The 25610-nt window shown below is 35.6% G+C and overlaps 14 protein-coding genes and 1 non-coding gene across 15 annotated transcripts; 5 read left to right on the top strand and 10 right to left on the bottom strand.

Annotated features, from left to right (window-relative positions):
* Positions 1–156: 156 nt before the first annotated feature.
* RCI37 (Rci37p) lies at positions 157–1170 on the bottom strand (the record flags this gene model as incomplete). The annotated part of the gene is made up of 1 exon (XM_003674260.1): positions 157–1170. One exon carries the CDS (start codon positions 1168–1170, stop codon positions 157–159), a length of 1014 nt encoding a protein of 337 aa, XP_003674308.1.
* Positions 1171–1389: 219 nt separating this feature from the next.
* On the top strand, positions 1390–2274 carry SEC28 (coatomer subunit epsilon; the record flags this gene model as incomplete). Its single annotated transcript, XM_003674259.1, has 1 exon — positions 1390–2274. The coding sequence occupies one exon, from the start codon at positions 1390–1392 to the stop codon at positions 2272–2274; it is 885 nt and encodes a 294-aa protein (XP_003674307.1).
* A 198-nt stretch (positions 2275–2472) lies between these two features.
* On the bottom strand, positions 2473–3894 carry SER33 (phosphoglycerate dehydrogenase SER33; the record flags this gene model as incomplete). Its single annotated transcript, XM_003674258.1, has 1 exon — positions 2473–3894. One exon carries the CDS (start codon positions 3892–3894, stop codon positions 2473–2475), a length of 1422 nt encoding a protein of 473 aa, XP_003674306.1.
* A 466-nt stretch (positions 3895–4360) lies between these two features.
* On the bottom strand, positions 4361–6820 carry SPO22 (Spo22p; the record flags this gene model as incomplete). Its single annotated transcript, XM_003674257.1, has 1 exon — positions 4361–6820. The coding sequence occupies one exon, from the start codon at positions 6818–6820 to the stop codon at positions 4361–4363; it is 2460 nt and encodes an 819-aa protein (XP_003674305.1).
* A 938-nt stretch (positions 6821–7758) lies between these two features.
* NCAS0A13660 (uncharacterized protein) lies at positions 7759–8604 on the bottom strand (the record flags this gene model as incomplete). Its single annotated transcript, XM_003674256.1, has 1 exon — positions 7759–8604. The coding sequence occupies one exon, from the start codon at positions 8602–8604 to the stop codon at positions 7759–7761; it is 846 nt and encodes a 281-aa protein (XP_003674304.1).
* A 374-nt stretch (positions 8605–8978) lies between these two features.
* Positions 8979–10742, top strand: HOP1 (Hop1p; the record flags this gene model as incomplete). The annotated part of the gene is made up of 1 exon (XM_003674255.1): positions 8979–10742. The coding sequence occupies one exon, from the start codon at positions 8979–8981 to the stop codon at positions 10740–10742; it is 1764 nt and encodes a 587-aa protein (XP_003674303.1).
* A 121-nt stretch (positions 10743–10863) lies between these two features.
* PCI8 (Pci8p) lies at positions 10864–12129 on the bottom strand (the record flags this gene model as incomplete). The annotated part of the gene is made up of 1 exon (XM_003674254.1): positions 10864–12129. The coding sequence occupies one exon, from the start codon at positions 12127–12129 to the stop codon at positions 10864–10866; it is 1266 nt and encodes a 421-aa protein (XP_003674302.1).
* Positions 12130–12402: 273 nt separating this feature from the next.
* MAM33 (Mam33p) lies at positions 12403–13227 on the bottom strand (the record flags this gene model as incomplete). The annotated part of the gene is made up of 1 exon (XM_003674253.1): positions 12403–13227. One exon carries the CDS (start codon positions 13225–13227, stop codon positions 12403–12405), a length of 825 nt encoding a protein of 274 aa, XP_003674301.1.
* Positions 13228–14001: 774 nt separating this feature from the next.
* NCAS0Atrna10A lies at positions 14002–14074 on the top strand. The gene has a single exon. It is a non-coding gene; the product is annotated as a tRNA-Ala (tRNA).
* A 162-nt stretch (positions 14075–14236) lies between these two features.
* Positions 14237–16234, top strand: NCAS0A13620 (uncharacterized protein; the record flags this gene model as incomplete). Its single annotated transcript, XM_003674252.1, has 1 exon — positions 14237–16234. One exon carries the CDS (start codon positions 14237–14239, stop codon positions 16232–16234), a length of 1998 nt encoding a protein of 665 aa, XP_003674300.1.
* Positions 16235–16457: 223 nt separating this feature from the next.
* NCAS0A13610 (40S ribosomal protein eS24) lies at positions 16458–17309 on the bottom strand (the record flags this gene model as incomplete). The annotated part of the gene is made up of 2 exons (XM_003674251.1): positions 16458–16862; positions 17307–17309. The coding sequence occupies 2 exons, from the start codon at positions 17307–17309 to the stop codon at positions 16458–16460; spliced, it is 408 nt and encodes a 135-aa protein (XP_003674299.1).
* Positions 17310–18354: 1045 nt separating this feature from the next.
* On the bottom strand, positions 18355–20343 carry NCAS0A13600 (uncharacterized protein; the record flags this gene model as incomplete). The annotated part of the gene is made up of 1 exon (XM_003674250.1): positions 18355–20343. The coding sequence occupies one exon, from the start codon at positions 20341–20343 to the stop codon at positions 18355–18357; it is 1989 nt and encodes a 662-aa protein (XP_003674298.1).
* A 499-nt stretch (positions 20344–20842) lies between these two features.
* Positions 20843–23425, bottom strand: RNR3 (ribonucleotide-diphosphate reductase subunit RNR3; the record flags this gene model as incomplete). The annotated part of the gene is made up of 1 exon (XM_003674249.1): positions 20843–23425. One exon carries the CDS (start codon positions 23423–23425, stop codon positions 20843–20845), a length of 2583 nt encoding a protein of 860 aa, XP_003674297.1.
* Positions 23426–24234: 809 nt separating this feature from the next.
* On the bottom strand, positions 24235–24699 carry FIS1 (Fis1p; the record flags this gene model as incomplete). Its single annotated transcript, XM_003674248.1, has 1 exon — positions 24235–24699. The coding sequence occupies one exon, from the start codon at positions 24697–24699 to the stop codon at positions 24235–24237; it is 465 nt and encodes a 154-aa protein (XP_003674296.1).
* Positions 24700–24919: 220 nt separating this feature from the next.
* EFM4 (Efm4p) lies at positions 24920–25609 on the top strand (the record flags this gene model as incomplete). Its single annotated transcript, XM_003674247.1, has 1 exon — positions 24920–25609. The coding sequence occupies one exon, from the start codon at positions 24920–24922 to the stop codon at positions 25607–25609; it is 690 nt and encodes a 229-aa protein (XP_003674295.1).
* Between the last annotated feature and the right edge of the window lies 1 nt (position 25610).

Raw genomic sequence — 25610 nt, 5'->3', positions numbered from 1 at the left:
ACTTTATCAGATGTATCGTCTGCAAGGAAAGCAAGGATTCATTTTGGAACTCCGAGAACTTTAGTTATTTTGAAAATGTTCACCAAATGGAATATATAATGTATTTTTTGTTTGAATATGTAATGTGATAAGAAAATTCATATATATGAAGGAAAGTTAATTATCTGCGCCTCCCTTTCTCTCCTTCTCCAGTAGCTTGTCGAACTCTGATTGTGTGGGGTGATCCAATGGAATAATCGGTGTGTCATCTGGCGGGGTTGAACTAGCGGAGGAAGAAGTAATATCTGATGACAATAGATCATCCTTACCTGTTTCGCCTGTAGAAGTACTTGGCAAAGTCCCGTTTCTTACTCTGTCCCACGATGATTGTTTATCACTCTTTTGTAGGACTTTATCCCACGATGATCTTGAATTTGTTTCTTGAGGGTTAAGTTCTTCCTTAAATGAACTGGGAGCTCCATTCTTGACTGTCTCACTTTGTCGCATAACACCATTTTCCTGGTTTTTCCCAGAAGGGCCCTTGGAATATAAACCCAATGGATCCCTTTGGTGCATAATTGGTGAGTTGAATCCCCCAAATCCACTAGCAAGTTCCTTCATTTGTTGCAACTTAACTTTTGGATCAGGTAACTTTCTTTCAGGATGATGGAAGGTGGTGTAAAAGTACATTGACCACCTGGTAGGACTTCCATTATTTAAAACACGCATCATTTCGTATTGCTTCTGATCGCTTGTCTTTTGATGATTCACCTGTTGCTCTGTTGTAGCATCTCTATCTCCATATTCATTAGTTCCAAACTTTTCCAAAGGGGTATATTCCAGGGAATTTAATTGATATTGATAAATGGAATTACCGGCCAGATGTGATGTAGCAGCCATTGCAACTAAGCCCAAGATGAAATTTCTTGGAACTTTAACTCCTCTGATTGCACCAGTGGTGTAATAGCGATATACAAAAGGTGTCCCAAAAACAGCGGTAAAACCAAGCCACCCACTAAGTAGTTGTCCACGAGCTATTTTTTTATATTTCTCATGCAAAGCCAATCGATCTTTGCCATCCAATACCTGATCTTTCTCATAGAACTCCAAGGCTGATTTATAGGCACTTTGAAACCAAGGGCTGTTTAAAAGATCTGCATTCTTTTTTCCTTTATTTGGAGTGTCACTCATTTTGTAAGTATGTAATTAGACAAATTAAGGACTTAACTTAGTCTTAGTGAGATCCTCCTCTATAGAACCCTTTTTGTAGATTTCGATTTGTGAAGCGGGCAGCGTGTTAATGAAAATAATACGTTGAAATAAAACAAAACGAACCACCAATTGTCCTTGTTATAAGAAAACTAGCGCCAACCTAAGAGATCAGCGGTCCTTCAATCAATCGAGCATACCATGGATTACTTTACCATTAAGCAGACTTATTATGCTGGTCAATACACAGAAACTTTGAAGGAAATCGAGAAAGTTACTGACCAAGATGATGAAACAATTGTCTTCTACAAATCGAAATCTCAATTATCCTTAAATAATTACACAAAGAATCAATCAAGCACATCCTTAGGGAAGATATTTGATCTATATGCCGAATTCTTGAAATCAAGAAATATCAAGAAACTGCAATCCCAAGTTATTCTGGAAAAGGCCACTTCATTTGAATTGAATCTTTTGGCCACAGCTCAGGCTATCTTGGGACAATATGATGAAAGTTTAGAAACATGCACGGAGGGTATTAATAAGTCGGAAGAGGCAGGTTCTTCTGAAATGATTTTATTAGCAGTGCAAGTTGCTTTATTAATTGAAAAGCCATCATTAGCAAAATCTATTTTTGAAACATATGCCAATAATAACGAAGATCTCTCTGGTGATGCTGAACAAATTATTAATCAAGCAGAATCATACCTAAAATATTCGACAAGTGAGGATGTTGCTGGCTCTAATTTTTATTACTACGAAGAAATGGCTCAAACTTTTCCATCTTGGAAAACCCAATTAGCTTTGCTAAATTCTCATTTACAACAATTGAATATCGAAGAAGCAGGAGAAATTGCTGACTTACTTGACTCCGACTTTTACAGTGTTGAACAAAAGGAGGTTGGTGCTGCATATAAGGAGCATTTCTTAGCAGCCAAAATTAATTTGTCTCACATTGTAGGTGAAACTGACTCTGACGCCTTGAGGGATGAATTAAGGAAAGTGAACCCTCATCATCCATTGATTGCTGCCAATAAGCAAATGAATGATAAATTTGACGAGATTATTGCAAAATATAGCTCATAAATAAAGATCAGCGAACATAGATAATTATATATTAGAATATATACTATTTTATTTTGGTGAAAACAAAAAGAATTTTTAACAATTTGTTGATCATTTCGCTCTCATATGGTTCATTATTGGTCATGAGTATTAATTTTTACATAACTAAGTACGTACTAATTCCATCCGTAAATATTCGGAGGTCGTTCCTTCAGGAAATCAATACAGCATTCTAATAGATATTTTCGATTCCATTTCATTTAACTGATCATGTATTATTTGAATATCACTTTGACTTACATCAGAAATGTCCGTAATTAAATATGCAATATCATTACTACAATCTGAGAACTGCTTCTCAATGTTATAATCAGAGAGGATGTTGTTCACAGACCGCATAACATCATGTGTGTTTTCGTATATGCATAATATCCGGAGCAGCCCTTCTTGATCCAGATCAAAAGATCTCAACTTAACTTCTGGGAAATTAACTGATCCAACTGAATTTCCTTCACAGATATATTTTGATAAAGCCGCTGCCACTTCAATCCCAATGGAATTTTGGGCTTCCTCTGTGTATCCTCCTATATGAGGAGTCAGTATAACATTCGGCAGTGTGATTAACTCAGACATCCAGTAGTTTTGATCGCTTGTAAATCGTTCTCTTTTGTTCTTCTTAGGTTCGTTAGGGTAAACATCTAAAGCTACGCCTGCAACTTTCCCTTCTTTTAATGCATTCACTAAAGCAGGCGTATCAATAGTGCTGCCTCTTGAGGTATTGATAACATAAGCACCAGTTTTCATAGCAGCAAATTGTGGAGCAGATAGCAGACGTCTTGTATCAGGGGTTTCTGGAACATGAACTGAAATAAAATCAGATTTTCTCAGAAGCTCATCTAATGTGGGTACTTGTTTGGCCGTTCCCAATGCCATAATGGTTACAATATCATAAAATATAACATTCATACCCAATGCCTCCGCCAATACTGTTACTTGAGAACCAATATGACCTTCTCCAATAATTCCAAGAGTTTTGCCTCTCACCTCCCAACATTTGGAAGATCCTGTATCCCAAATTCCTCTATGTAACTCCATGGATCTATCACACATCTGTCTGGCCAAACAAATTATTTCAGCAATAACCAGTTCGGCAACTGATCTTGAGTTTGTAAATGGGGAGTTAAAAACAGCAATCCCTCTTTTAGTGGCATATTCCAAATCAACTTGATCAGTTCCTATACAAAAACAGCCAATGACTATTAAATTCTTGGCATGTCTCAAAACCCGTTTTGTTAATTTTGTCTTAGCATTTATACCTATAGCATGTACATCTTTAATCTTTTCAATCAGTTTTGCTTCTGAAAGTGCAGATTTACGAATTTCCACTCGGTAACCTTGTTCTTCGAAAAGCTCAATTGCAGTCTTATTTATATCCTCTAGTAACAGAATTTTCATATCACTGGGAGAGAAAGGTTTCAATGCATGCTGAGACCGGCATAATCCAAGGCCACTAGATCGGCGTGGCAAAATATTCATGAATATTTCAGTAGGAGATGTGGATATCATATCCAGCGAGTTTGGCATGGAAAATGCACGTTGGAAAGTGTTTTGTAAAATGTCTATATCCTGTACGATGGTCATTATTGCTGTGCGGCGTCTGATGGTCAGATAGTCGGCTGTTCATAAAAACTAATCTTTCATTAATAAGATGACAAGATCAATAACAGTTCTACTTTGAACATCTTATAATAAGTTCAGAGGGCATGGCATGATTGGCGTACTACCAGACGTTCTAAGACATTCACCCTATGTGTGTATTATCCACATGTAGTTTTAGGCGCCTTTTAGCGACTGTGGCGGAAAGTCCATCCAAAAACCATCACGTGAAATCACCAGTGACAGACACCAGTTATACGAAGAAGATATGAAAAAAGCTCTTGGCTACAGTTCAAGGACACTTGAGTCTAACTTAAGAAGGTGTCATATTTCTAATGCTGAAAGTTGCTATATATTATATAACTTGTCATACTAGCTGGACTTGCAATTATAATGGAACGCAATCTATGTATTATTATAGTTGGATTAATTGAGAAATATGAGCATTGGGTTAATGAATACTTTCCGGGTCTATGTCTGCAGATTCTGCCAATGATACCCACAACCCAGATAACTGCTCACTCAATCCCTCATTTACCAGTTTGGCATACGTAATCGACAAGCCACACCATTGTACGCCATTCTCCTTGTCCTCTTTAATCAAGAAGTTTACCCCAGTGTTCCAACAAGATGTGGAAATTGCCTCAATCTCTTTCTTTATCTCTGGAGATGTATCAAACGACAAATTGCTCATCAAAAATCTCTTGCTTAATACTTTAAACATCTCCGCGGGCGGTATTATTTCAATAGTATCTGATTTTTCCAAGAGCGTCCTCGACCAGATACAAATGGTATAGTCGTCAATTATTGAGCTACTGACATTTCTTCTTAAAACAATTTGGATGATCTCTGTCAGTAACATATTGGAAAATTCCTGTTTATTTAGGGCGATATCGATCAACAAACGCTCCATTTCTCCGTTTTGATATTGTTCTGTCTTCTCTAATATTGTCAAAATCTTATCCCTATCTCTTAATTCCAAAGCAATTTCATACTCGAGTTGGAGTAAGTCTACAAAACACACATTGAATTTATCAATATCTTCTTTCGTAGCACAAGCTTTAAAATCGGAACTTCTTTGTTCATTAGAAATGTTTTCTAGCAATTCAGATATTTCTTGTTGCATATTTTCAAGAGAACTTCCATCATCGTTTAAAATATTCTGTCGTTGAACAAGAATATCCAATATATGACATCTGTATTTCCAATATTTGTAATATGACATTTTGGGGAAAGTAAATTCATGGATAGGAATCAAATCAATAAATTTTACTGTCAATGCCGATAACGTTGTAATATTTACCTTGATTCCTTCCTGCATACTCTTTACACAACTGTTATATGACATTGAGCAAAACCATTCAATTTCATCAACAGATACACTTTCTTCATAAGCTAGTTTAGAATCAGAATGCATGTTTAACTTATTAAGAATTTTTATTCTTTGAAGATATTCGTGGGCCTTTTCTAGTAATTTCGTTATGATCGAGATATATTCCTTGAATTTGGGAAGACCTTCGTCTTCTACCATCTTGAAAACCATTTGCAATGTATATCGTAAGAGACAAAGCGTTGGGACAGGCCATGAAGTATTTTCGTGTACAGTCTTTAACTTTTCAAAAAGAAGCTGTAACCCATCAATGGCTAACTCTGTGGACCGTTTGCATTCGGCGACACCAAGGATAAGAATATCTACAGATATTTTAGTTTCTGCTTTTTGGATATTTCGCAAATATTTCAATGCGTTAACAGTGTCATCTTTAAAAAGTGATACCCGAAGCATCAACAGTTGTGTTAAGGGATCATCTTGGTCCGAACTAGTCATTTCGTTGAATATTCTCTCGACAGTTGGAAGATCTTGAAGATTAAGGTATGAGTTTTGTAGAGCTCTCTGAATCTTAGCTTTATCATGATACCCTTGGCTTATAACATTTTTTAAGGATAATTCATAAAATTTGGCGGCTTTCGAATAATCATATTGCTTCTCCAACTGTTTCCCTGTATTCCATAACAGTGTAACAATGCTCGAAATAGTATGTTTGGACATTGATGAAACGAGAATCCTCTCTATTTGATCACAAAATTCTTCAAGACTGGTTGCCATTTCGGTGCTACTCAATATCTTTGATTGGGTAGTCAGAAAGAACCTTAATACTAAAATCTTCTCTAAATATTTCTGGTCAGAGTGTGGATCTAGTTTATTGGAAAATATATAATCTAGACAGATAATCGCCAATTTCGTATTCATTTCTGCAAATTCTTTAATGCAGCCTAGAATTGTGTCAAAATTTTCTATTATATTAACTGACATAATCATTCGCATTAATATCTCTTCAATTAATTCTGCATTGTGTGTAGTTTCTTTTTTTTTACAAAAGTTAATGGATAAGATAAAGGATTCAATCTTAGTTGGATATTCATTTTGCAATAGTTCGAGATATCTTGAAATGTCATTTTGATAAGCCAATACGTCATCAGATTCATCGATTAAGCAGTTTGTCAAAAATAACAGGATGGAATACCTTAAGTTACCATAATCTACATGACTCCTCAATTCGTTAACAGGTAAATCTAAGTAAGCATGAACTTTCTTTAAAAAATGTACAATTTCCTTCTTTAATTTCTTATTTCCATCAGCTGACTTCTCCCTTCCGCTCAAAAGGATCATTGTGTTATATATTATCCTGGAGACTTCTATAATCGAGTTAGCATCCATGAGATTTCCATTTTCGTCAAGGTTTAGCTTTGATTCATAAATTTTGGAAGTTTCCAAATCACCCTCTTTTAATGATAATTGAAAATTTAGCAAGAAGTATTGGAATTTCAATTGTGTAAATTCTGAAACTTCTATGGTCTTGTTACTTGGCTCATAGTCTAATAATCGAATATATTTTTCGCCTAATTCTTGCATCTTTTCATTTAACAATTTCCAATCAAAATCAGCAGTAGACTTGAAACTATTTATTAAGCACTTAAAAGTCCTTAAAGTAATCTTATTAGCAGCAACAGTAGAGTGGGCGGGCAACAAAGTGTCATGAATACTAAACAAAATGGTGGCGAACAACTTACATTTACAGAATAATTCTTTTTTCTCGTTTTCCAATTCACCTCTACTGGAAATTGTGGATGAATTCCATAAATTTGAAGCCGCATTTTCTAACTTCAAGATTAGTTCTTCTTCCACGATAATATCGCTTGTCCTAAACGACCTTTCATATCTTTCAGCAATAGGACATAACGCAGAAATTTTATTATCTAACGGGCAAAGGTCTTTAACAGACAACGATTTGGAATTATATAATTGTGTTGTCAACCAATTTGCAGCATCTTGATTGATGAATGCGACGTTCGTTAAATGTTAGTTTCATTGTAAGTAGTTGGTATAGAAAAGTAAAGGTGTCTTTGAAGTTCTTTATATACCGCAAAATTCAGAGATTGTTGTTTTAAAAGTGGAATTTATTTCCGACATTAGGTTAGTTGAATGGAGTGATATGCTGTAATGATTGTATTACGTTTGATTGTGCTGTAGATGGTGGCGTTAATAGTGTTTATTTCTGTTTATCGCACCTTAAAATCTCCGGCAAGGGTAAGCGCCGACACGAAAGGAGGGTGAAGTTTGACAATTAGAAAACCAATGTTACGTAGAAACTATCTTCAGTATTTGAATATGTATGTTGTTCGTTGTTGTTTTTTTCATGATTTATTTTTATGTAATATAAAAGTATAACTGAACAATTGAATGATAAGAGTTCAAAAAAGAGCTACAAAATATCCTTCCGTCAGTGCCCTGCTTTTTTTTGGTTTTACCTAATGTCTAATGTCTGATGAATATATGAAATGTATGCTTCCTTATTCTTGCTGAGAGTCAACAAACGGAGCTGGTGTATGCAAGGTTCTCATTGCATTCAAATATGAAATGTCATCTCCCATTGTGCTGGCATTGCTATCAATGTCATTAATACCAGTATTATTATTGCTGCGTGGCTCAATGGAAAGATGATCAATATGAAGTTCAGATGTTAATCGATTACAGTTAAGATTATTGTAATCATCTTCTAGGGAGTGAACTGTTGGTACATTATCCTCCTTTGTAGAACTGGAGTTTGAAACTATATTTGTTGATTGTGGGAACAGTTCAGTGACTGAAGTAGTGCTTGGACAGTTCGATTCATACATCAGCGAATCGTAGAGTGATTCTGACGAGTGGGACATCTTCATAAGATTGGTATGATCATTATTTAAGAGTTTCATCTTTTCACGTAATGACATCGGAGGATAATGTGGGAAATCTGGATAAGATATTTGAGACTGCGACTGCGACTGAGATCTTGAGTTTATACTTGAATGAGACTGTTCCGTATTCATGCTTAACGGAGGAGTTCCAGTATAGGACTCTTGCAATTTCTTGTATTGGTTATGAGCCATTGTATTTAACAAATTCAAGGAATACTGTGGAATGCCAGTACGCTTTATTCTTGAACCTTCAATGCCATCCTTTCTAGCTGTTATAGATACACCAGAGTTAATAGAGCACCTGGATATTGGTCTAGACTCATCCAATTCGGCCATATCCATCTCAAAGACGCCTCTTGCCGAAAGGTCATCTGAATTTGCGTTTCCGGCAGAGAGGTTATACAACGAAGTTGTAGATGAGAGGTCTTTCGGAACCAAAGAGGGTGTAGGCTCCATCATCATTTGTTGAACAAAAGGTATCGTGTCGTTATAGAACTGCTTGCTGTTTTACTGAGAAATATGATGGGTTGGTCACTAATTCCTGATGAAAAATGAAAAATCTGTGCAAGTCACATAGGAAATGCATCTTGTTTAAATATCAGTTACCATTTCTGGCTAGTGCCATTCGTGTTTTGTTTCGGAGGCATCGCCGTACTTTCCGTTTTCGCCGTCCATAGCGATGTTGGTAATAAAGGGACCAGGTGACCTTGGCGGCTAACTTGTTTACTCCATGTCGGTGGCAAATTATAAGTTCAGTATACCCTTTCTTTCTCCTCACATAACCAGAAGTACAGTACTTTGCTCCTAAAGAAAACCAGAGATATACGATAATTGAGATGTCTACAAGTAATGTGACTCTGGTGAAACCAGCAACTGAGACAAAGACAGTGTTAACCACTGAACAGTCTCAAAAATTGATACAAACAATGCTTACCATGTCGTTTGGTTGTTTTGCATTTTTAAGAGGTCTGTTTCCAGATGACAACTTTGTTGACCAAAGATTCGTCCCAGAAAAGGTTCAGAAGAGTTACTGTAAAGAAAATGCTTCTCAAACAAATTCTATAAAGATCAAGACTTTAGTAAGAGGTAAATCTAGAGAAGCTGATCTCCTTTTGGATTGGTTAGAAAAGGGTGTGTTTCAATCAATCAAGTTGAAGTATCTACAAGCTTTGAGTTTGGGTATTTTTTTGGATGAAAGTAATCCGACCGATTTAGTTGAAGATTATCTTTTTGCCTTTGACTACGATGATTCAAGCAACGTCACCTTGAAGATAAATGGCGAAAAGGATACCGTTTCTTTGCTTGATTCAAGAAAAATGGCTCAACAATTGATGAGAAGGTTTATCATTATAACTCAATCGCTGGATCCCCTGCCTCAAAAAAAATTCCTTTCAATGAGATTAATGTTTAATGATTCAGTGGACCCAAACTACCAACCTTATTTGTTTAAAGATGCTACATTTGATAGAAGACCTACTCTAAAGATGCCAGTCTCAGCTGATAAGGAATCCTTCTCTGTCGGCGCCCTAGATACTAAATTTCATAAGGTAGACTTGAAAGTGTTTTCGGTTTCCGATTTTGTTGCTAATGAGATGGATAGCAATTCCACCTTTCAATATGTGGACCCTTTTGCTTTAATCAATTCTTCTCAGCAGCACCCTGCCTCCGTTCCAAGAGAATCACAAATTTCTAGTAAATTATCAGAGATTTTACAATCGTCTCAACCAAGTATTCAACCAACCCAAGCAGTTACCCAAATTAACAATACCAATAATATTCAAGACGCTAAATGTGATTGTGGGTTGGAATGCCCTGCAAACTCTTCTGCAACTAAAGTCTGTAGAATTTGCAAAAGGCAGGTTCATGGAAATTGTTATGGGAATGCAGCACCTCCGAGAATTGCAAATTGTATGACATGCTGTTATGGAAAAGCCTTAGATTCAACGTCATCAGATTTCCAAGACTTGATGATATTAAGAAAATGTTACAGGTTGTTAGTACGGAGACGTATATTCCCCGCTTCTATAAATATTTTTAAGAAACAACTTATTGAAGACCCAAAACCTTTTTCTGAAAGAATTAATTTTGCTATTACTGTTTTGTTTCAAGATGGAGTACTATCACTTTCCAAGGAAGCTGATCCTACTACACCGCAAAGAGTAAATGCAAGTACTGTATTAGTTGACGATCCAGGATTGATAATTCCAAACTTAAGCGGAGAAATATATGGGAAGGAATATATTTGGTATTTCAGATACAACACTTCAAAGGTGCATTCGTGCTATATGGATATTGTTCCCCAATCGAGAGAACAAATTGATTCGTGGTTAGAACAAGTAAAAGCATTAAGATATGAGTATCATCATTCTTTACCAGCAACTTGCGATATTCAAATGTTGGAAATAAATGATACACCAACTCAAGATCCAATTATTATTGGGCAGAAGAGAAAGCATATTGACTTGAACCAATACTTGAATGATGAAAGTTCTGTGACGAAAGATACAGTGGATATCTCTGTGAACAAGGAAGTGTCAGAAACTCCAAAGAAAATAAGGAAGATAAGTGTCTCGAAGAAAACGCTTAGAAGTAATTGGTGAAAAGCGATAGGATGATAGCAAACTTGTTTAACATTACATTAATTAATTTAGCTAATAATCTTAAATATCCATTTCTGTCTCCTCGTTTCTATAGTATATCATAGGGTTCCATTTATAATGGCTAATCATTTTCATATTCTAAAGAAAGACTTTCATCATCACTAAAATTAGTAATTTCATCGAAGTCCATGTGCTCATTAGAATGAGTAAGCAATGAATTTGCCAGTAGGGTGGAGTCTGCAAGCCTCGATTTAATATTTTCCAATTCTTCTCGTAACGTTTTATTATTCGACCTTTCACTAGTTACAAGGTTATCAATAAGCAATTTATTCCTTTTTATACCTTCAGCAGCATCCGCTAATACATGGCTCGATTTATAAAACACGATATCATCTTTAATACAAAAATTTAACTTTGCTGAATATATTAATTTTGCAATTTCTTCCCTAACAAGTGCCTCTTCGATTCCCAATATGTTGGATAGATAACTAACTTCTAGTCTCTTAGAAATTCTCAAATAGAAAAAATAAATTTTGGAACGCATCATAGATTTGGCTTCAGACCAGCCATAATGAAGAAACGGGCTCTCTTGACATTTAGGGTTTATGACAGTATGCCAAATTTGAAAGAAACTTTGAAACTTGGTCTTTATTAATAGTTTTAAGCATTTCAGTAGTAAAGGACAAATATCAAAAAAGTATGACATATTTTCCAAATAAATGAAATTGTCATAATTATCCAGCGGGATGGATACTAATACAGAAATAGTGACCATTAACAAAATTTCTTCATTTGAGATAAATGGATCATATTGATTTTCTGACAAAACTTCAATGACTCCTAAATCACGATTAAGATAGTTGAAGAAAGTATGACAGCAATCGAAGTATTTTTCCTCAATAAAAAGACAAGCACACCCTAGTAAATGAATCCTCCTATAAGCACTTAGTTCACCCTCTGGAAGTTCCTTATGAAGATCTGGGTGACGTCCCCGAATTCTGTATTCTAAATCTTCAGCATTTTTATAATCTTTGGATCGTATCAGTAATTGAATTGCTTTTTCAGCATTTTGGTAATGTTCCACCTTGTCCATCTCCTTACTTTCAAGCATGAATAATGCTTCAGTAAATTTGTGCGAGATTACCTTTTGTAGAAAGGTTTCTTCCTCATCAGCTGGGTGTCTTTTTAATTGAAAGCATTTTGTGGGTGGTAGTCCACTGTTGTGTACGAATCTGTTCCAATGAGGTGATGAAGTGAAGCCAACGGATTGAAGGTATTGAATGGCTTGAATCGCCCATTGTTTTCGAACCTCACTTGTTCCATGATTTAAGGCAAGCAAGTAGTTAATGCGCTCAATCCTATTCAATCCTTGAAAATTATTCAGCATCTAGTTCCAAATCTGGCTCTGTCGTCCCTAAATCGTTCTTCAGATGTTCATCAAGCCTATTTCAATCTTAAATTTCAGTTGAATTTTTCAAGCCCGTAACCTGTTTACTGGTCGTTATTGATTCGTCTCACCTTTCATCAATCAATATTCTTCAAAGTGAAGTTCCTATTTTATGCTATTTACAGTGATGTGTACATATGTTTATTTTTGTGTTCTACTAGTTAACGCAAATATCTTATTTACAAATATGGTTTAAAAAAGCTTTCGAGGTCTTTAATTCTTGAAAAATTGATTCATACTTTCCAACCAGTCAACATATTCATTATTTTCCTTAAATTCAGAATAAGCACCAATAAATGATGCCAATTCTTCATTTATACCTCTACTTTCCAAGTAAACTTCTAAGGATTCTTGTAACTCTTCGTCCAAATTAGAAAATGGTGGCCCGTGGTAAACCAACTCTCTATTTAACTCAGCATCAGCAGATTCATTAAGAGCCTGGTCAATTGACTTAAATGGAGTAACACTATCGACATAAAAGGAACCCTCTTGTAGATTCATCAATAATTCAAAAGATAGTGCAGAGTTATCATCCTTACTAACTACCACATTAACATTAGCAAAATTATCAGCTAGAGAATCGAAATCCTCTTCTTCAGCTTCCTGCTGCTGTCCTAAGGCTTCCTCACTGGCCTCCTGGTTCAAATTATCCACTACTGAGGCGTCGTATGGCAAGTTAGCAACTTGAGCTACATCAAAAGAAACACGCACAGTTTCACCATCATTTGTCTTCCTTACAATTTCAGCTTCATTTTTGCCAGGGGTGTCAATAACAGAAAATCCAAACTTATCCAAAAATTCCTTGAAAGGATCTGAAGACACATCAGTTAATCCTTCCTTTTCTATTTTTAGTTCAGACTTTAATATTTCACCAACATTTTGGGATTGCTGATTTAACAAGAATCTGGAAGATATGAAAGTTCTTGCCATGGGGGCACTTATTGACACTCTCTTTAAAGACTGAGTGATTAAAGGTCTTCTGCTTGAGGCAAAAACATTTCTAGCTGCAGCACGACCAATTATTCCAAACATGTTCATTAATAGTTCAATCAACTGGTTATTTCTCGGTTATTGCTCTTTGCACGATAATGTTTCTTCAATGCTTTTGAATTTCTACGACCGTTATATTTTGAATTTTCGGTTTGGCCGCAGTGACAGATAAAGTAAAAATGAGACAAACTCTACGATCTATCTTTATCTCAGTGAAATAACGATAACCAGTATAAAAAAGTTGAAGCACATTTTTATTGGAGCATTCAGTAATTATATTTTTTGAAACAAGATTTTGTTCTGAAAACTAAAACAGGTAACTTGCTTTGAAAATGGTACCATCAAATACTTGAGGCTGGCTTGCATTCATAAGGTTTATTTTTGAAAGATATAATGATCCTGGCAAAGGAAAACAAAGGTTTTCATTGTTATTTGAAGAACAAAAACAAAAAAAGGTTGGTGTAATTTATCATATAATTTAAGTAAGGCTGTGAAGCGACTTTCAATGTTAAATTTATTCCTTTAGACCTATTAACTTTAATGAAACAGCATAAAATCAGGATTATACACACTTATATATAAGTAAAAGGATCCAAGTATTAAAAAGATTAAAGATTTTATATATTAAATATTTGTATTTTTTTTTGGTACCTCAGGGAAAATTTAATGAGATAACATAAATTAAGAACATATCAAATACGAATAGTCATCTTCCAGAAATCATCAAGTTGATAGAGCAAGAGTAACTTTCGAATGGGTAAAAAAATAGTTTTTGGCTACATTCATGTATAGCAGAATGCCAACAAATATTCTAAAATATTTGGGCACGTGGCGCAGTTGGTAGCGCGCTTCCCTTGCAAGGAAGAGGTCATCAGTTCGATTCCGGTCGCGTCCATAATTTTTTAAAAACCCCGCAAACCTAACCTTAAAAACGTCATGTTTAAGGGATCTTTTGAAGCAGTCATGACGTAAAAGCTATTGTCTAAAAAAATATTTATATATATTATAGCCTTATGACACAACATTTATTGGAATAATGGGCACACATAAAAAATAAATGGGCATCGACCTGCTAGCTACACAAAATAACAAGAAAATGGTTAACACCCACCTACCGTTTCCAAAACATTTAACGGATAAATGCCTCTTCATCTCAGCAGATCAACTGAAAAACAAATTGGATTCATTAGATAAACAAGACTTATTAACTTTTGATCTGAGGCCGGCTGATGTAAGAGTTCAACCCTTTTTTGAAAATTCTGTTCCTATTTTGCTTCCTACTACTTTAATGAAAAGAAAATCATTTACATTTGATCGCGTTCTAGCAACCTTAAACGACTCTGATAGAAAACGTACGTTAGAAAAGTTGGCTCAAAATAATGTTAATATTCTCATATTTGATAGTCCTCCTATCCTAAATACTAACCATGTCTCAATGCCATGTCATGAATTTTCGAAGAAGTTGTTATTTTCAAAGTATAATTTTGACAATTTATGGATTTTAACTGAAAACATATCAGAAATTCAAGAAAGATCTCCAACCTGGTTCACAGAGTCTGAAAACCCAAAATGCAAGAAGCAAAGTAAGTTTGACTTGAAAATAAGTTCGATGCTCAATAATCCAAATGAAAAATTGTATTGTCGAACTGAAAGCAACTCAGATAATCTCAGCTACTATATCGATGCTGTTACCAAAAGAGAGCAACAACATTTTCAAAATGAGAAGAGCTGTTTGAACTTCCAAAAAGAATATGAAAAGTACATCTTACCTAATAGTCAAACGATAATAGACAAACTTATACCGAAATGGTTTCAAATGTCAGTGCTAAAGCCCAAGGTTGATATAGTATCCCAGTTTCAAAGAATTGAAGAATTAGAAAAGAAGAGATTAGTAAGAATAATGAATAAAGGAAACAACTCCAAAACTTATCGACGTTCAAGACATCATAGTGGAAATTTTAAATCGCGCCCTTTAGTGATTAAGACTCATCGAAGATCATATTCTCAACCTGAACCTACCATTTCTATAAACAGAAGAATGTGGCTTAATTCGATGGAAAATGATGATGAGGATGAAAAGGATGCACTTTCAGTGTCTTCCTATATCGGATTTGGTTTTAAAAATAGATTTAAGAACATTTTTCCATATGAACATTCCAGAGTAAAATTAAAAGGAAATGGTGTATCCACTAGTGTTAATGATTATATTAATGCTAATTATCTGTGTCTACCTAATTTAAGCGAATTTTCCTCCTATGGCAATGAAATTACTCAGAAATCATCATTTAATTACAACAAAGAGAACTTAAATGTGAGGTACATCGCGACTCAAGCACCAATGAAGTCCACCGTCGGAGACTTTTTATCTTGTATTTTAGATAATGCAATACCTTTAATTGTGTCCTTAACAGACTCTACAGAAAATGGCATTGAAAAATGTTACACTTTCTGGAAGGATATGTCTTTCGAGGATAAGAAAGTCATTGTTTTAGAACAGTATAACCTGCAATTTTCTGAAACCCAAAAAAGTAACTTCATCAGAATAAGAAAAATAAAGGTAGTTTCAAATACTGGTCCACTGAAAAAACATACATTCATTCAGATACAATTGACCAATTGGGCAGATTTTGGTTCATCGATTAACCCCCTGGAACTAATTCAGTCCATCAATTTTAAAAATGCCTACCTCCAGAGGCTAGTAAAGAGAGGTTATTTTAAAAAAGGAGAAAGGCCGACAATTTTAGTTCATTGCACTGCTGGGTGTGGCAGAACTGGTACATGGTGTTCAGTGGATGCAATTCTTTCAAATCTAGAAAATTTTGAATTTTTATTTCAGGAATTTCAAGAGGAGAGATTAGCCGCTGATGTACTTTATGATCCAGTCAGCTGGACAATCAACATTTTCAGAAAGCAAAGGGTATCAATAGTTCAAACTGTCAATCAGTTTATTTTTATCTACGATTGCCTGGTGACCTACTTTATATGTGTTCTAAAAAACTACTTTGAAGCTTATCCAATGACAAGTTTACTTGATGAAATATTTCAGAGTTCGTGATGGAAACGCTTAAATAGTAAAACATATAGGATTTTGAACCTAATTCAAATATATTTGTGTAAGTATATGGCTTTTATAGTTCTGAAGAAGTAATGTTTTTAGAAGATGTAATGAGTATTAAGAAATGATTATTTTATGACTTGTTATACTTCTTGTTACAGTATAAATTATAGATGATTTTTAAACGACAGATATTAAAAGAAAGAGGTCTCTAGGACTTTCCTTAATCAGCATTACGACGAGCAACCTTCTTAGCTCTTCTCTTACCAGTACCAAAGACCTTCTTGTCTCTGTTCTTCTTTTGCTTTCTTTGTTGTCTGGAAGCTTTTTCAACCTTTTCAGCTAGACCATATCTTACTAATCTGTAGGTTGGTTCGAACTTCTTAGCATCAGCAACAGAGTTGTAAACTAAGCCAAAACCTGTAGATTTGGAACCACCAAATTGAGTTCTGAAACCGAAGACGGAAACAGCATCCTTTTCGGCCTTGTAAACTTCAGCAATCTTTTCACGTAATTCATCCTTAGAGACATTAGCTCTGTTTGGGTGCAAGACGTCGACAACAAATTGCTTTCTAGCCAACAATGGGTTGGTGATAACCTTTCTGGTACGGATGGTGACAGCGTCAGACTAAAAAAACGTTAAAATCATAGTGATAAATACTGTTAGTAATTAATTCTCTTTCAATTTCTTAGGGAAAATGTAAACTGGTCGCATGGATGGATGAATAAACGCTACTTTGGACTCAAGGCGAGCACACTTACATTGGCCTATAAGTTCAGGGAAGCTCTCTTAAAAAGGACATCCATAGCCTCATCGATCATCCGCTCGCTGCCATAACTAACATTGTAGTAAAATATGACTAATTTCATTCATTCGTAGTATTATTCGTTTATAAGTGTCAGTTCCATATTAAGCTACCAGGTGTCATCATTATGAATGGCTAATAATGCATCAACTGTATTTTTTTATAGGTTCATCTAGTTGTATTGTGTTCATTCCTGTTTTTAGGTTTGCTTCCATTGACGTCCATGTTCACTCTATTCCATCAAATTAATGGAGTCCTTAACATACCATTTCTATTTATCCTCTGTTGGTTCCTTAGCTTTTGCAACTGTTTTTATGCTTAAAATACGGTTATATCTGTGAAATATTCCCTATATGGTAGGCGATGCATTTGTTAATACCTTAGGGTAATCTTCCTACTCACGATTGGTGAACAGTTTCCCCCGAGACATTAGCCTCGGTAGGCTGGTATCAGTATTGTTGGCAGGCCATTCGGCTGGGCATTAGCCAGTTGACCAAAGGCCAAAGATTGCCTTCGGGCCCGGATGTTAGGCAGAGCGCTCTATTTTCGCTTTCTAAATATTTGGGAACAAAACAGATTGACAATAGGTGAGGATGTTTAGAAAGGTATGGGTGTATAGTCACATATTTTTCTGAGATTTAAAAATAATAGTTGTTGATACTTCTGACTGTAGCACCTTTCTAGGATTGGCAATGCAGACATTGGACGCGGTTTTATATATTCTATAACAGGTGTATAAATTAATCATTATTGGTTGTTCTATATCGCTTCTCTGCTGAAAAACAGATGTTGATATTTGTCCTTTAGTAACTGTCAGGAATCCATTATTTCTAAATGGTCGTGTAGACACGAATCAAATAATCCAAAGCGTTTCTTAGACAAACAGTCAGAAATTACCTTCTAGTACATACGAGATGCATTACCATAGAATTCATTTGTGGTAAGCTCTCTATGCATTGTGTAGCATTTTGAAATTGTTCATGAGACAACAAGATTTAAAAAAAGTGTTTCCTCCGTTGGCAACCTTAATCAAATAATATAAGTACCCTTGAGCAACATCGCATTGCAGCACTCAAAACTGAATTTGCGGATAAACTATCTTATCGTAAATTCTACCATCTACTTTTTTGATTGTATGGTATAGTATCTCTAGTGTTGAACATTATTAAATAGTACGGTAACATTCAACCAAAGTCATTTTCTTCATATTATGCTTAAAAATGTGTTTAACGAAATCAATTGGTCAGGTCCCCTGGCATTATCTAGTAGGTACTTTAATACAATAACTATTTGGATCTCTTCGCACATCATTAATCATGAAACACCAGGTTCGGGGGCGGTCCAATTTCCATTTGGCCATTCAAGAATCCCTGCATTCGTATAGTCACCACGGTTCTTTGCTGGGGTTCTAACTGAAGCTCTCGCCAATCTTAAATATAAGGGAACGGTTCCGTTCGAAACACTTAACGCTTCATTAATCATAAATGATAGTTCCTCGTTTTCCTCTCTGAGGATATCTAAATCCAGTGAAGTGTTTTTCCCAACATAAGCTTCAAAATCATTGATTAGAAGTGAATACCCGTCAATGAGACCTGTGTGGTCTGTTTCATTTTGATTTGCTATCCATGAGAGGGAATGTGGGTATGACGTATTAAATACAAAAGATGGAGGTTTTAATAGCGCACCTGCTTCACCTCTGAGTAAAGCGACATCTGTCTCAACAATGCTAGCAAAATCCCATCTAGACACACCGGAAAGAATCAATCCTACCAAGATTCCTTGGAATAAGTAAGCCGATGATCCTCTTGTTGCACAACCAGGTACCAGCATAGTACCTAAAATGTAATGGTGAATTCTTAAATTTAATCCTGGTATGTTTCCAAGAACCACAAGTCCGCAAATCATTGAAATGTATATTTTGAAGTATTTTCTAAATCTTCCTGATTTCCAAAGTGAATACGCTTGGATTATGGCACATACCAGTATTGTAGCCGCAATGGAACCTACTGCAGTTAAAGCACCTGCTTGTTCTTTCAAGTCCTTTGCTGTAAGTCTATCTACCGGTAATCTATCAAAAGTAATATTATTCATTGTGCCCAGCCAAAATGTAGGATACCATAATATGATTTTGGCTAAAGGAGAACCTTCTCCTAAGGTTCTTTTTACGGCACATTTCCAAACTACGTATAAGACGAAGCAGAGAGGCAGCAATCGTTGGAATCCAACACTAAATAATTGATAAACACTTGCGGAATCATGAGCATCAGTTAACAACGGTGGATCTAGTGCCAGTACAAGCACCCAATATGCCACAATAGTATTTATCCAGAATCCGTAGATACTTTCATAAATATAAAAGACTGGTAAGCCGAAGATAATGCTGACCATAACTACAATCAACCGTGGATCGTAACAACCAGATGCGATACCCTCTTGAATTTCCTTGAAAGAATATGAACCAGGAAAGAATGAGTCAAATGCTATTGAATACCCTGTTCCGTGTTTTCCCTCTTTTGGAGGAAAGGATGTCGTCAATTTATTTGTTGATAATTTAGCACAGCCCCCAAACAAGGGCGATATGACTCCAGCGTGAACAGAAGCTGCACATGGATATGAATCAGCTCGATATGGGTACGATAATAACTCTGGATGAGATTCATCGTAGACCGGACCTCCTCCAATTTCATACCCACGATATTTAATCCTATCTGGACCTACAGCAACAGCTGAATACGTCCAACCTCCTCTATCACACAAGGCAGGACATCTAATTAGATATTCCTTCCCGTCAAATGGGCCACACATCTTTGCGTCGAGCCCACATGCATTATTTGTTCCTTCCCAATTCAAATATGAGTTACAACTTAGTGATAAGATTGGAACTTTCTCTGTACCATTATTTGGATACAAATATGGTGGTCTAATCAAATATGGATGTATAAATGCAAAAAGCACGACAAACCAAATAGAGCAATATACGGTCAATAGAATGAATCTAATTGTTTTATTTGGGAACCGTTTTTGGAACGATTCTAAGGGCCATTCGTCCAAAGATTTCGTCCACTGCCACTTTAAAGGAAATGTTGGTCGTTCATCGGAAGGTTCGTCTGGTCCATACCATACTCTGTAAAAAAACTTCTTAAATGGATTGGATTCTTTTAATAAAAGCCACGTCTCCCTCTCCTGTTCATTTCCAGCAGTAGCGGTTATTTTATTGTTCGTTAAATCTTGTAGGGCTATATTTTCAGCATATTCATCTATATTCGTATCATCCTCGAATGGAACATCAGTGTTAACATTCATTTGAATAATATTCGATATGAGGTTTCCCAAAGGGATAGCTAGGGACAATTGTTCTTTGCTTATTGCAGAAGCTACTAAAGTTACCTATTTTTAAAAAATGCGAAGACAATATGCCAGCTAGAAATCCAAAAAAACAAAGCGCATACGTAATGTTAGTATTTTTACGACACATAATCTCGGTTTAACAAGCCCTCAAGAAATTTATCAGTCTAACCAAAAAATCTTACTCAATAACAAAAACTGAATCTGGGCTTCCACTCCTTTTCTCATGATGTTTGTGATAGCTCATCCATGATCGTCGAACAAAAAGACAGGCAAAGAATTCTTTAAAGCTAATCTGTCCACCTTATTAATTTTTTTTTCACTTAAAAGATAAAAATTAACTAAATATCCAAAAAATTAGAATGTTAACGGTATTAAACTGGTCATGATATATAATATACAAATGTATAGATGCGTATAGATAAATAGGCAGAAGTTGATATTTTTTTAAGAACAATTATAGGTATTTGTCCTTAGTACAACCAACAATTTCTTTTTCAATTGGTACTTCACTATGAATATTAACACCTACTGTTGATGGAGTAGCTTTTTCAATCGATGGTTCGGAAACTGTAACAATAGGTTGACTTTCTGATACTGACAAAGAGCTGATCTCGCTAGATATTGTTGATTCTTCAGATGGAACTGGAGAAGTTTCTCTTTCTATTTTTAAACCTTCGGAGAATTTGGTACCCGTTGGTACATATGTTGGACGATGTAGATTGGCTACATCAGCAATATTTTGAGCAGCTTGGTCAGCAACCTTCTGGTCAATAGTAAATTGAATAGCAGCAGAAGCAGCTTGAGTTCTCAAATAATACATACCAGTCTTCAACCCCTTCTTCCAACCGTAGAAATGCATACTGGTTAACTTACCCATTGTTGGAGCACGCAAGAATAAATTCAAAGAATGAGATTGGTCAATGTAAATGGAACGATCAGCAGCCATGTCGATAATTTTCTTTTGAGATATTTCCCAAATAGTCTTGTATAAAGATTTCAATTCATCTGGAACATTTGGCAAGTTTTGAATTGAACCATTTTGTGTAATAATATGTTGTTTCATACCGTCATCCCAGATACCTAAGTCAACTAAATCACGCAATAAATAAGGATTAACAACTTGGAATTCACCAGATAGAACACGACGAGAGTACATGTTCGATGTAACAGGTTCAAAACATTCATTGTAACCAAGAATTTGGGAAGTGGAGGCCGTTGGCATTGGAGCCATAGTCAAAGAATTTCTTAGCCCATACTTGACGACATCCTTTCTTAGAGTATCCCAATCCCACATACCGAATGGTTCAGCATTCCACATATCCATCTGTAATATACCCTTTGATGCAGGGCAACCTTCCCAAGTTTCATATGGACCTTCCTTTTGAGCTAATTCACAAGAAGATTCCAGGGAAGCGTGGTACATTGTTTCAAAGATTTGCTTATTTAAAATAGTAGCCTCTTCAGATTCGAACGGCAAACGTAACATCATGTATGTATCAGCTAAACCTTGGACACCAAGAGCAATTGGTCTGTGTCTAACATTGGATCTTTCAGCCTCAGGAACAGGATAGTAATTATTATCAATGACTCTATTCAAATTACGAGTGACAACCTTTGTAATTTCATGTAATTTTTCAAAATTATAAGTGGACGTCTTACCATCTTCAGAAGTTTCAATGAAGGCAGGAAGAGCAACAGATGCTAAATTACAAACAGCGGTTTCGTCAGGAGAAGAGTATTCAACGATTTCACAACATAAGTTTGAAGATTTAATAACACCCAAGTTACTTTGGTTTGTCTTTCTGTTACATGCATCCTTATATATAACAAATGGAGTACCAGTTTCAGTTTGAGCTTCCAAAATAGCATACCATAATTTTTGGGCCTTAATTGTCTTACCACGACCTTCCTTTTCATAACGTGTGTATAGTTCTTCAAATTCATCACCATAAACATCGTCTAACCCAGGAGCAATACTTGGAGAAAACAAGGTCCATTGGCCATTCTCTTCAACACGCTTCATGAACAAATCAGGAACCCATAAAGCGGGGAATAGATCTCTTGCACGAATTTCTTCTTTACCATGATTCTTTCTAATTTCAATGAAATCAAAGATATCTGCGTGCCATGGTTCTAGGTACAAAGCAAAGGCACCAGGTCTCTTATTACCACCTTGATCCACATAACGCGCAGTATTATTAAAAACACGAACCATTGGGATCAACCCATTGGAAGTACCATTGGTACCAGCGATATATGAACCAGTAGAACGAATGTTATGAATATGTAGCCCAATACCACCAGCAGTCTTGGAAATCATGGCACATTCCTTTAGAGTTTCAAAAATACCATCGATAGAGTCATCCTTCATAGCGATTAAGAAACAGGAAGACATTTGAGGCTTTGGAGTACCGGCATTGAATAAGGTTGGAGAAGCATGAATGAAATATCTCAAGGACATTAGATTATATGTCTCAATGACAGAATCTAAATCTTCCAAATGTATACCTAGAGCAACTCTCATGATTAAATGTTGAGGACGTTCAGCAACTTTACCATCGAGTTTTAAAAGATAAGAACGTTCTAATGTCTTGAAACCAAAATAGTTAAAAGAGAAATCTCTATCGTAGACAATAGTTGAATTTAAAAGGTCTTTATTTTTCATAACAATGTCATAAACTTTCTTCGAAATCATTGGCGAATGAATACCATTGGCTGGGTTAACATAATGATGCAAATCATAGATCACTTGAGAAAATTGTTTGGTAGTTTGTTTGTGCAAATTAGAGATCGCTAATCTGGCAGCTAAAGTAGCATAATCTGGATGAACCGTAGTCATGTAAGCACATGTTTCAGCAGCCAAGTTGTCTAATTCTACAGTGGTAACACCTGAGTAAACCCCATTGATAATACGCTGAGTGACCTTAACAGCATCGATACGAGCAGGGTCTAAACCATAGCATAATCTTGAGATACGAGCAGTGATTTTATCGAATTGAACTGGTTCTTTACGACCGTCTCTTTTAATAACGTACATGATTCTTTATTTGTGTTAATGACGTAGTTTGCTGTTTGATTATTGGTAATTTAGAAAAGGAGAAGAGAGAAAAGAATTGAGAATTGAGTAATTTAGATCATTGGAAAGAAAGAGGAAAGTAGGCGCCTTATATATGTATTATTTTCATCACTGATTCAAAATCTATAGAGACGCGTAAACAAACATAATAACACACCTTTTTGGACATGTTGACGCGTTTGGTTTGTCATGGTAACGGGAGTTTCTGCTTCCTCTTTCCTGGGATGCTTTCTCTTGATTCCTGGATTTGTAGATGCAACGCGTTAACAGCAGGAATAAAATGGGTGTGGGCATCTCGAAGAAACTCCCGCACAACCTCACGCGTTGTTAAGGCGACCGTGGGGGTTGCCATGGTGAAGAGAATTTTCACTCTTTTGGGAAGAATTAGTGGACGTTGCGAATGGTAACACCCATAGGTTGTTGTTTATTTGCTGAACCGCTTTCTTTGACTTCCCATTCAGGAAATTATCCCAAATTTACTGCTGGCCTTCCGTTTGGCAGGCACATAATTTATTGAGAAGTATTTCCTTCAACAGAATGAAATAACATCCACGTAGATGAATGAAAACCAGAAGATCTGAAGTAAAAAAAACTGTTGTCGTGTAGAAAGAATATCCTTTCAGGTTAATTTTGGTTTATAACATTTGACAGTGACTAGAAAATACTCATTAGATTGGAAAGTATGTTACTTTATTCATGAGAACAAACGAAAGTTAGATATAAACATGGTAGAATATTAATTGTTATTGTGAATAGTACGTATAGATGGTTTACTTTTTCTTTCTAAACATGAACCCGGCAATTGTGGCAACAGCAGCAATAACTCCGGTAGCAACAACGACTCCTTTCACGGTCTCCTTTTGAATCTTATCCTCTACCATTTTCTTTAGTGTCTGTACTTGTTTATTATTCGGTTCATGTTCATGTAGCTTATCAACGTATCTCTTAGCCATTGAATATTCTCCTGATTTATAACAGCCAATCGTCAAATAATACAAGCATTCTCGTCTTCTTGTTGGCTCCTCCTTATATATATCTGTCAACAACTTAATTCCTAATCTCTGATCGTTTACATCAGCTGATTTAATTAGTCCCCAGGCATAATTAAATCTGGATTGAATGGATGCTAATTCCCCACCTTCTTGGACAACTTGTTGATGGAGTGCTTGTAATTGTTCCGGATATAATGGCTCATAGACATCTTGTAGCTCAGGTAGAAAATTTAGTGCGGGCATTGCTAATTGCTTTTATTTCAATGCGATGGATGTTTGGATTCTATCTCTATATTTAGCTTGCTTTCAAGGACTAGAATGAACTTTGGGATCTTGTTTCCAAAAATTAAATCATTCGGTTATTTGTAAGAACGAAAAAAAAAAGTACTCGATGAGCATAAACTATGATATTTCTAAAAGACATTCATTCAACGCTACCAGATCCTGATACTAATTGTGACGAATGGAGGATACTACTAAACTGAACGTTTCTAAATTAGGAACAAAACAATATTGGGATGATTTTTATTCTTTAGAAAGACAAAACTTTAAGGAAAATTCGGAAGATACTGGTGAATGTTGGTTCAATGATAATGATGCGGAACAAAAGATGATAGATTTCCTGGACGAAAATATTGGGTCCTATAGGATTGCTGCTGATGCATCCATGCTGGATCTAGGGACAGGTAATGGGCATTTATTGTTTGAGCTTTATGAAAATGATTTTCATGGGCAAATGTTAGGCGTTGATTATTCGGAACAGAGTGTACAATTTGCTAATGAAATTGCCAAAAGTAAAAGTCTTGATGAAAAAATACGTTTCAAGCAAGCTGATATATTTCAATCTGAGTGGAATCCTGGGAAATTCGATGTCGTATTAGATAAAGGGACTTTGGATGCTATTGCCCTAAGTGGAATTAAATTCGATGATGGGAAGACTGTGGTTGATATTTATGGAAAGATAATTGAAAGAATATTGGAAAAAGATAGTGTTTTTCTCATTACATCTTGTAACTTTACCGAAGAAGAATTGATTAAAATAATTGAAACTGATAAATTAAAATGTTGGGAGACCATAAAATATCCTGTTTTTGAATTTGGTGGAGTCAAGGGAAGTACAATCAGCAGTGTTGCATTTGTCAAAACTCAGTAAC

The sequence above is a fragment of the Naumovozyma castellii genome, chromosome 1, assembly GCF_000237345.1.
Source record: "Naumovozyma castellii chromosome 1, complete genome".
NCBI classification, from domain to species: Eukaryota; Fungi; Ascomycota; class Saccharomycetes; order Saccharomycetales; family Saccharomycetaceae; genus Naumovozyma; species Naumovozyma castellii.
This window is presented reverse-complemented; position numbering and strand designations above follow the sequence as displayed.